This window comes from Empidonax traillii, unplaced genomic scaffold (genome assembly GCF_003031625.1).
Source record: "Empidonax traillii isolate 1590-97213 ecotype Southwest subspecies unplaced genomic scaffold, ASM303162v1 scaffold424:size506307, whole genome shotgun sequence".
Taxonomy (NCBI): domain Eukaryota; kingdom Metazoa; phylum Chordata; class Aves; order Passeriformes; family Tyrannidae; genus Empidonax; species Empidonax traillii.
The window spans coordinates 50445-61686 of record NW_020955617.1 but is presented as its reverse complement, the minus strand read 5'-3'; the positions used below and the strand labels follow the sequence as shown (position 1 = coordinate 61686).

The window sequence follows — 11242 nt, the reverse complement described above, 5'->3', positions numbered from 1 at the left end:
CCTGCGTGACATATGGGGCTGCAATTAATGGCCAGTGCTGGTCTCAGGTTTGAGGTGGGAGCTGCTCTTGCTGAATGCTGCAATCTGCACAATTGTGCTGACATTTCTGAACTATAAAAGCCCTCCGGCAGGCATCTACAGAGGAAACCTTTAAAATTGATCCAGTTTAGCACAAAAACTGTTGGCTAAGCTTCAATCCACCCCTCTGCTCCTCCACCCCTTGACACAGCTTACAGCAAAAGACTTTGCTTTCCTTTTCATATAGATTTTAAACAGCAATTCAAGACCATTGATCCAGGACTCTGAGGCAGTGTATTACAATGCAAGATTATTCAGCTGTCTAACAGTTTTGTCTAATTTCAGTTCGTTCCATTGTAAAATGGGATTGGACAGAGGGAGGGCTAGAGGAAAAACTGGCAACGCATCACCTAAATGCTCAGGCAAACAGAAAAACGTTCTGAAAGTTTAACACATTTCCACTTGGCACAGGCTGCCGTACCACAGTTACATATGTAGCTCTATCCCTCTGTATATCTCCTCTGTGCCTCCTGACTCCAATCTCTGTTCCACTGAAGGATCTGAGAGCAGACAAAGAGGAGAATAAACAAGGCTTAATGACATCTGAGCAAAGCTTGTCAGTTAACAGTGTGAAAAAAGTGGAGTTTATGCCATCTCCTAGGTAAGGTTAAGACTTGAGACCTCATTATACTCACCATTTACACCACATAACCTTTCTTTCTGTGACTGGAAGAAAACTACTCATTTGCTTTACAACCTAACAAATCTATTTATAATTTAAAAGCATTTGCAACTACATTTTTTTTTTAACTTTACTCCATTGTTTGCTTTTCTCCAGCTTCAATTAGGCCAGCATTTCCAATGGCATCCGTAGGGGAGAGGTTTACCTTTACAAGAGTAAGATCATTAACAACATAAGGTGGTTGAAAGAGAGGGTATAATTGGTTTCACTGGCCTAGAGGGAAGATCAGCCTTGAAGAGAAATGCCACCTAATTAAGAAAGTTTGCACTGTTTTATTTTTAATAATGTCCTCCCCTCCACTACCAGCATTTTTATAGCACTCATCACAGCAACTTCTGGGTTCTGGCTTAGCCACATGCATTTTGTAGACAAACAGGCATCAGACCCCTTCATGGACAGACAGAAGGAAGAGTCTGATGAGGCACTGAACAACTGAAAAAGAAATAAATTGATAGTCTGTATTTAATTTAAAAAAAAAACTTAACAAGCCTAGACAAAGCCATAAATCCAAACAGTTGCTTTTATTTATGTTAAATATTTGACTCCTGGTGTATATTTTCCTTGGTGGCGAAGATTCAGGGTGCCAGGACCAGTTGGAAAGCAACAGCAGCTTGTCAGACACTGGGCTGGCCGTGCATAGGCAAAGGCAAGTCATCCAGAGGACAAGTGAGGTGACAGTGCTGGCCCAGGAGCTACCCTGGACTAACACAGCCAGGGAAGCAGGCTTGCCTGCACCTCAAAGATGCCCATAAGATGCTGCCCAAGGAGTTCAGGAGCGTGCAGTGATCAGGAAGGGAAGTCCAGGAGTCAGTGTATACCCCCAAATACAGCCCCATAGAGAAAGCTGCTAGGAAGGGAACAAGATCCGTCCTCATGAGGAGAAGGAGGAGAAAGGTCTGTCTCCCTGGCTATCAGTGATGCAACAGGACCCAAGCATAGGAACGTAAACGTTTCACAGACTGCTCAACAGTTTAAGCCAAGAGGTCCCAGACCTGTCAGTGACGTTCCCAGGGTGATGGCAAATCACCCAGCTCCTCCACGTGTTTTCCCCTCCCAGCAACATCCTCCACATGCTACCCAGGATGAACTGCTGCCAGGGTGCATCCACTCAGCATGCTACTCTGCCAAAACTGGGAAACACTCCACCTGGAGCACTGATCCCTACATCCTGAGCACATATTTTTGGTACTGGAGCCTTTTACACTTCATAGTCTCCCAGCAAGGGGGCTGGGAAGGCGGTGGCAATTCTGCTGAATGGCAAACATCACTTGCAGCCATGGCTGGCACCCTATGACAAGCAGGATCACTCCCACACTGTGCATCCCACGACCACCTGGGCACCCCCTGCAGGACCCCAAAGTTACCAGAAGGGTTCATGAGGTTCAGCAGGACCAGTGAGAAGGATAGGTCCCCTCCTCGCATCACCAGTCCTCCTTGCTCTGCCTAACCAAGGGCAGCTTCACTGCAACCATGAAAATGGGATAGAGAGAGAAAAGGATATTATTGATCTCGAGCATGTGCGTGGGTCTGGCTTACTCTGAATAATTTAAGTCAGGCTTCTTTTATCTCTCTCCTGCTCCAGACTTGCTACCACCGCCTTGCACATGAATCAGACAGGCTTCCCAGGCAGCTGGAGATGGGGTGCCTCCCATAAAATAGGAGCTGAAAGGGAAATGCTAAAAGACAATTTTAAGAGACTCCTTGATCATCCTGGACTTTGACCTCTCATCTCCCCACGATACACCTGAAGGATGCTCCCCTAACCCAAGGAGACACAGGCAAAGGCTGCAGGAGAGCTGGGGAAGCTCCTGGCCACTACTAACAAAGAGAAGAAGGAAAGCAAGCCCCATGTTCAGATCCACCCCCATGTCCACCCAGAGCTCCGGCAGGGGAGCTTCTCAGAATGCCCCATTCATGAGCAAGGGAGTGCTGTTCAGAGAAGGGCTGACTGACACCACCTACTTGTTGCTCCATGCAGATGAGGGTATGTGTTTTATACAGCGAATCAGTCCCAGGGACATGGTCACAAGGGAATGTAGCCACCAGTGCCCCAGTTCTTTCAGCAGCACTCACAAGAACAGCCCTGCAGCGGGTGGGATGTGAGGGGCAGCTCAGCTCCAGACTATCCTGGAAAAAGGCATCATCTGCAGCCCTCCTTCATTACAACATTCTCCAGAAAAAAAATGCTGCCTGGGGAGTTACACAGCATCCAGCAGACAAAGACACCAAGGGTCACTTTACAGTCCATCACTGTACCAAAACAGGAACCTGCGTTTCCACGGTACTCAACTCTCCTCCTAAACAGAAGTGTTTTTTTTCAAACTGTATCTTTCATACAAAGCCACCCAAAATAATTGCTAAATTAATGGGGCAATAGCTAATGTACATATATTTGGTTACAGCTTGGCAAATCCAGCTTGAGGATTAATTGTATATTAATTCTCTCCTATGTTTGTTTTGCTGAAGCTACAAACTTATTCAAGTAGAAGAGCACTGCTTGCAGAATTTCGTCTCAGTTGAAAGCAAAGCCCAATCCACTGCAGAGCTGATCTGGGCTGTTTGTTGGTGTTGCATTGGTGGAGAGGAGGGAAAAGAGAAGGGGAAAAGGTTGTCCAAGTGGGTTTTTCTGTTTATTTTAGGGAGAGGAGGTTGGTGTTGTGTACGGAAGAGAACAGAGCCTTGTACACCACTTATTCTACATGTTGCAATGCTCAGGACAGCTATAAAAATAAAAGAATAGGGCTGTCAGGAGCATAAAACCCGAGTTAAAATCTGGCTGTTGGGAACTAGTGAAAGCATTGGCTGCTTGGAGACAAAGCTGTCAGGTCTGTAAATGTCAAAAAAGGCTCAGCAAGAGCCAAAGAGGAATAGCCGAGTAACAAGAGGGTCTGCCACAGCAGGGCAAGGGGGTGCATGGGAGGTGGCAGAGGGCTCAGGGTCATCCCTCAATGCTCTGCAGCTCCACCAAGGTCTGGTGGCACGGTCAGGGCACAGGGGGCACCATGGCAGGGCAGCTGTCAGCCACGTGGGATTGTTTGTGTCCCCAGGTAGGCCAGTGGGGCCAGGCACAAGGAGGAAATCTTGGCAGAAAGGCAGGAAGGAGGCAGATGGGAGGCTGGAGGCTGCACAGGCAGCTTTCCATAGAATCATAAAACTGTTTAGGTTGGAAAAGACTTTTAAGATCATCAAGTCCAACCATGAACCCAGACATAGGGTCTCTATGCTCCTGAATTGCATCCAGCAATGTTCTGTATCTACAAAAAAATGGTTTGAAACTAAGACAGGCTATTGAAAAGGGGGGTTTGAGCATCCAAGAAAGGAAAGCACAGGGGCCCCTAAGGGCAGTCCGTGGAGTTCCAAGGACATACCTGCACATACCTGACTGGGATGGTAAAAGAAAGCAGACACTGCAGAGATGTGTGTGATCTCAGTGTAACATGAGGGGGATAAGCAACTGAAGCACAAAAATAATGCAGCACTTCTAAAGACATTTAGGTGAGAATGTGCTGGATGGCTTTTAACTACTAGCTGGGAGGCCCTGGGAGTGGAGGGTTTGGGATGGAGCTGAGTCACGTTATGATAGGGACCACACATTTGTCAGTATAAAGGGATGAGGACAACGGGAACACCAATTACTGCAACAGCAGTAACCTGGCACTCAGCGACTCACTGTGGCTCTACAGCATTTCATTACCATCTTCTGAGCACAGGACAGGCCTAGAAGACCATGCAAATCTGTGCCATTCCTTACCTTGGCAATCCAAACGTCCTAGCTGTTTGGAGACCAGTTTACACCACTATAACTATTTTAAGCTGCTATTTCCATAAAAGCAATGGGAAACAGCAGAAGAAGCCATTCTTCTGGAGGAGAGCTTTATCACACGTGCTTTTTGCAGTTAGCCTTTGCTCCCATTCCACCCTCCAAGTTCGGGATCCGGCTCACTTTAAACTTGGCTCAGGTTCACCCAGCACAGCTGGCAGCTGATCACAGACCGTGTAACACATTTTGTCCACGCCAGAAGCATGGCCTGGCAAGTCACTGGTGTCTTGTAACCCATCCAGCACAGCAGTTGTGTTCATTGCTGTGAGCACAGGATGCTCTACCCAGGTTCACACAGCAAGCTTGAGGTGTCCTCTTTCCACATGGATTTGTGTGGTATGCACAGGCCTGACCCTCACGCCACTGCTGGCATGCCATCCAGCTCTTTATGTTTTGTTTTCTAACAGGTAGGGTCCTAGGAGGGCAATTACAAACACATAAATACATGTACTTGATTTCCAGCTCTGTAATTACCTGGGGGCCACTTTGCCTTTTGCCAGCCAAGAATAAAACACATGCTGGCAAGTGATGCAACTCACAGTGCAACAACAAATGCTACAGAGCCACTCCGCCCAGCAAACCCCCCCCAGAATCCCTGTGCTGGGGTAGGGCCAGACTACAATGCTTTCCTGCCACCACTAGGGAAAAATCCCCCTCCCTGGAGACACAGCCACTCCACAGCCTGTCCTTCAGGGAACTTCTGACAGGCACGACACTCCACAACCCATTTCCCTTCTGCTGAGCTGGGACCTTACCGAAGCCCATCAAGATGGGCATTAAGATACCCTTCTGCTGCAGAAGGGGACGCAGAGCTGCGCTGCCAGGCCCTGGGGAGCCGCACAATCATCACGGTGATCTGCCAAGTGAACTGGACAGGGCAATACCCTTCTGTCTCCGCACTCCCCTTCCCGACTGCAGACTCTCTCTGTGCCAACATCTCCACTCAGCTCTGCTGCCAGAGCTTTCAAAAGGCTCTGCTTAGCCCTGTCGTGCTATAAAAGATCAAAAAGCCTTAAAAAAAAATTTAGTTATGGGTTTTTTAACGACAAGCATGAACGCCATGGGGTCAGGCAGCATACTTTAAAACCAGTTCTTCCTGTGGGTGCTCTGTCAGTCCTCCACCCTTGAAGGGGTCTGTCTCACCAAAACTTCCCCCAAGAATATAACCCAACCAGAAACAGAAAAAATATAAAGCCCAAATCACCAAATCCCATCTGCCTCAAAGTCTAATTGTGACTGTAAGTGCTAAGGTTGGGCCGGCCCAGGTTCTCACGGAGCACAGGGTTCCGTGTGCTGAAAGAGAGAAGATGGGGCTCTACATCTCTGCAGTAACTGCAGCAGCTGTAAAGTTGCCCACCATGAAACGCCCACCCTGTTAAATGGGCAGGCAGGCAGCTGCCACTGCGGCTGTGCCTGGAGGTGCTACACAAGCACCACTGAGGTAAATGAAAAGGATTTATAAAGCAGTGCAAGATCATTCTTGAAGGCTGCTCACTGCGGTTAAAAATAAGTTTCATAATCATTTGGGAGAGTTATGGCAGGGAACAGCACAGAACTTTGGTCACGTCTTCAAAGATAAATAATCTGAATTGGTTAAATAAAATTCAGGCACAAGAAGACAATTTACTGACTGTGAATTGCTAAAAGCCAAGGGATTAGTCAAAGATAACTCTCATTTAGCAAATGTATTTAAGAGAACAGGAGTGCTTGCAGAAGATTGTTCTGTGATACGCTAATTGTGTATTTTATTTCGAAAATTGAATATGGAGATGTTGTTAAGAAATATGAACTGCACACAATACGAACTGTCAGCTTTACCACGTGAAACTAAAATAGATTCCTACTTCTGAAACCAAACAGTCACTTGCAATCTGAGCTTATCTCAAGATTTTTTTTTTCAAAAGTCCAAAGCAGGGAAGGAAATCTCAGCTCTAGCCTTGATGAGACTTAAGACACACACCAGCCCAACCAGCTTATCTAGAGAAAATCTTTACTGAGCAAATCTTAGTGTAAAAGCCTGGCCTGTGCAATTAGTTAAAGGATGCCGGGGGTTGGGAAGCAATGGGAGATGGAGCCTGACCCCTTCCCACGGTGAGTGCTGACTTGCTGGGTAAGCCTGGACACATGACAGGGACAAGGGAGCTCTAAGGGCCTGATTTCCACCCAATTATTTGTCCTGCCCAGTTCAATCATGCTCTTAGAAACAGCAAGTGCCTTTCCCTACTGCAGCACCTGCGCCAGTGGAGAACTCACCTTGGCCATGGCAGGGAAGTGGGACTCCAGCAGCCATGTGCTACATTAACCTAGGCCTCATTTCATTGCCAAAGCTGGCAGAAATAGGACTTCAGAGGCTGAATAATCCCTTTGCACATTCTCTGTGGTTACCTCAAGCCTCAAATGAATGACAAAGAAAGATGGCTATCAGCCTCTGGTCAGAAACATCTTGCCTTACTCAACACTTATGTTTAGACAAAACTTTTCCTCTGCACTTCCTACCGAGTGCTCCTTTCCTCTGCCATGACTCCCACGTTGTGGCCACACTGCAGGGAAGCACCAAGTAGCAGTAACAGAGCTGATGGAGCTGGAGGGCAGCACATGCAGAGCACAAGTTTATACTGCAATTGCTCACCCCTGTTTTGGCCACCCACAGGCAAGTCATACCAAGACTGTACCACAACCATAAAATAAAATAAAATAAAATACATTAAATTAACACAGAAGATTTGTAGTCCTATTCTGCATACATCCAAGAATGCTAGAAAAAAACCCCACTGGTACATACAATCCTTTCTTACAGAAATGAAGCGCCTCATGGTCTCAAAGCCATGCACTAGCTTGCAGGCCTGGAAGTTTAAGGGGCTGAGCACTTCAATCAGGTGACAGACAGCCCCTTTTAGTCTTAATCAGCAGACATCCAGAGAGCTAACTCATAGACATAAAGCAAATCAACTTAGGAAATAAATGTCTAAATAAATATGAGAGATGCAATGCTGATCTTTAACATTCCTCTGGAGGGTAAATAAAATTATGGGGGTTTTTCACTTCAATTCATTCCTGCTATTTGTTTATTACTGCACGATAAAAAGGCTCAGCGTGCCCTCGCTGGGTCTTCGCTCTGTCCTGGAGTGAGAGGCTGCCGAGCTAAGCTGAGCACTAAGGAGAAGGCAGGTGAGCACACAGAGCCATGGTACTCATCAGCTGGGCATGCAGAAAAACCATGGATGGTCCAACACCTGAAGCTCTTTTTGTGAAGGAAGAGGGCAATTACTGCAACAGAGACTGAAAACCTGGAGCAAGCAGCATCTTGCACAACAAGTTGACCATATCTAAGTCTGAAAGAGACAATCAGCCTTTCTTCTAGTTATCTGCCACCTTCATTTGGCCATTAAAACCATTTTTAATATGATAAAACAAGTAATACTGCCTAACTAATGAATGGTGAATCATCGGTGCAAGTGTGCCAACATTTATTTATTTATTTGCCTCCCCAAGAACATGTTCTCCTCTGTTTGGTTTTCTACTTTAATGACTACAATTTATCATATTAACTAGACTTCCAGTTTGCTGAGTTTTGTTTCAAGATCTGCTTTTTTGCTGAGACATCTGTGAGAGGGCAGATGCAGGTAAGAGAAGCAATAAAACTAATAAAAAAGTGATAGTAGCTGTCACCAAAAAGCACAAGTGACCGAATCACCTTCATTTACTACCCATGGCCCTTCTTTCTTGTTCTCATTTGCTGATTTTACTGCCGTCTTTCCACCAATATTTTACTCTGCTTATAGCAGCTCTCCACAAGGAACGTTAATTCCCTAATTTCCAAATAACTTGCTTTCCCTACCTACCAGCAGGCAGTGCAACAAAGAAGGGCAGCCAAAGCGGAAGAACTATCTGTGATGAATTTGAGCCACGCACGATGGCCCAGTCAGGGGTTTCTGGAGGCATCTGAAACTGCAGCAGTGCCTGAATCAGTGCAGGGATCCTGCCCTCACAGGAGGCATCTATCTGCCACCTGTCTAATGCGGTGGGAAACGCTGGTCCAGCTGCATCAAGCCTATATCTATTTCAGAGCACAAGCATATGTGTTTTCTCCACCTGTCACAACTGTGAAATGCATAGATAGCATTTACTTCCTAGGCATTCGTCGCTCAAATTAACAAGCAACCTGTTAGTCTGAGTGCAATTAGCACCCCCCAAACTTTATTCCAGACATATCTGGTAGCTGAATTTTTCTTGCAGGTCTTTTAGCAGCCCGGTGTACACTTGGAGTAAAAATAGACCAACGTATAGAATGACAGTGCTGTGAAATCCCCAACAAATTCCATGTGAAGCAAAGCTAAACACGCTGCTGGGGAGTCGGGTTTGCCTTTGTTAGAACCCACAGTGGAAAGTTCACATTTCGACAAACTGGAATTGAGCACTTGGTTCACCCGAGCCCCAGCAAACCGAATGACTGAGTGTAACACAACCTGCTGAGGCTGATTTCCGCTGCCCTCTCCTGTTGCCACATTTGAACTCCACCGCTCCCACTACGTGCTTTTTATGAAAATGCCATTTACATACAGGCATGCAACGTGACATCAGCGTTTTGTAGGAGTACAGGCGAGCGATACCATGTGATATGAGCAGTGTAAACCCTCATCCATGTCACAGCTTGGCTTCTGCTGGAGAGTACAATCAGCACAGACTGCAACCACACTGTTGTGGGCTGCCTGGCTACCGTGGCCCTCAGACCTGCACATCAGTTCTTCCATGATGTGTGTAGTGATCCCAGGTGCCTACCTGGATCACTTCTTTACTGAGATATTTCTTCGAACATAATTAGCTTTGAAATGCCAAATAACAAAGGGCTTACATTCTTTTAATTTGGCATTCACCTTTCCCTCCTTGTGGTTGCCAGCACGGTAACAGGGAATGTACAAACCACACCAAAATATTCCTTCATAAACCCAAAAGCATGACATTTACTCCAAATCTGATGTAAAGAGGACTGGGGGAGTGCGCAATCCATAGTGGCAGGACAGCCCTTATCTATTAGATATTTCCCCCGGATGCTGAAGACTTAATTAGGTTTACAACACCAGCCTCATACGATCACTTTTCTTTTTCTTAAGTGCTCCACAAACATTGCTAGCTTAGTCTGACAACCAGTCCATATCTGGCATTTTCTTAGGATTAGCTTCTCCAAGCCTCCAGTGGTTACCTGCATGATTCTCTGACCTTCCCAAGCCCCACCTTACCTGCTCTGTGCCTGCAGGCAATACACAGTGAGAGAGACCTGCAAGATGACACCTTTCTGCACAGTGTCATGGCTTTCTCCCCCAAAACCTGTTTAAATCTAAATTACTCCTACTCAGAGCATCTGCCACAGCAATGACATTGCTCTTATTCCCTGGCACAGCTCTGACATTTTATCATCCTCTTATATCACACTGGACCTGGTGGGAAAGACACCTGCCCTTCTCCAGCCCAGCACCCATGGCTGCTCCCCTAAACACGGAAGATAGACAGAAGGAAAACACAAGTTTGCTTACCCTCAGGAAGGAGAGGTCTCGGTTGTGCTCAATGCTGGTGATCTCCAGGTTGCCCATAACTACCTCGCAGTTCTCATAGTACTTGCGCAGGGCTCGATACTGCTGCTCCAGGTCAGAGAGGGAGCTCAGCTTGTTCTCGGTGCCAGCACACACTGCAAGAAACCACAGGACAAACAATCAGGAACGAGTGTGGAAGAGGGGCACAGGAGTAGAGAAGGCAATATAATTTTTACACAGCAACACGGGCAATTGCAGCAAACACCCCTGCAGAAATGACTTGAATATCAGCAATAGAGATGGGAAGGTACAAATCCAACCTGTGATCATCTCAGCAATTTAAACACATCTCACCTAATGGGATGAAGTGCTGTTATTTACCATGAAATGCAGGAAAAGCGCAAAACCATTTGGCCTCAGCACCAGAAGGGCCAGACCAAGGTCTCAGCAAATCCCTGCTACTCCTGCCAGTGACAGAATCAGACACTGGACAGAGATGCTCCAATCACAGATTGAAGGATGCAAGGCTGGAGAGACCTGTGCATCTAAGCTGACCTGGATAGTTTAATTTTTTCCCTATTCTGAACGGTCTGTTGGACAAGCCAAGAGCAACTTGGCCAGATTTATACAGCACTGTTTTCCCCATCACTTTCCCTAAAGACCCCAGTTCTTCCCAGCTTTATGCAATCAATAAATAATAAATAGGAGAAAGACAATAGTGACAAACACATTCAGTCCTAGGCTGAATGTGCAGCAGAGATATGTCAGATAAGTACAGAAACACTATCTTAATACAGTTTTTAAAGGATGACCTTTAATATTATACTACTATGTTCTACATTTTGAAGACCAGTTCAAAGCTACCACAGAATCCCAGCTCAGCTCAATCTATTAGTCTGTCATGCATCATACAGTGACCAAATAAATGAGAGAAAGAAACACAGAAGCAGCATTTTAGAACAGCAGCTTTTCATGCAGTGTTCAGCCTGCCGGGTCTGCAATGCTGCCTAAATGGTCAAGCGTGGGGCTGGGCTGGTTTGGGGTTTTTTTGCACTTACTTTTCCTATTAATCAACAGCTTGTGGTTGTTCTTAACTGTGAGTAAATTAATCTGAGTTTATCAAAACTTCTGAAA

General features: G+C 46.1%; 1 protein-coding gene across 2 annotated transcripts in view; it reads right to left on the bottom strand.

Moving 5' to 3' along the window:
- ERBB4 (erb-b2 receptor tyrosine kinase 4) overlaps positions 1-10261 on the bottom strand; it is a 369309-nt gene extending 359048 nt beyond the window's left edge. For both annotated transcript variants that reach the window (XM_027894313.1, XM_027894314.1), the window contains exon 1: positions 10112-10261. In XM_027894313.1, the coding sequence (XP_027750114.1) occupies positions 10112-10168 (57 nt within the window). In that variant the 5' untranslated portion in view covers positions 10169-10261. The remainder of the gene's footprint in view (positions 1-10111) is intronic.
- Between the last annotated feature and the right edge of the window lie 981 nt (positions 10262-11242).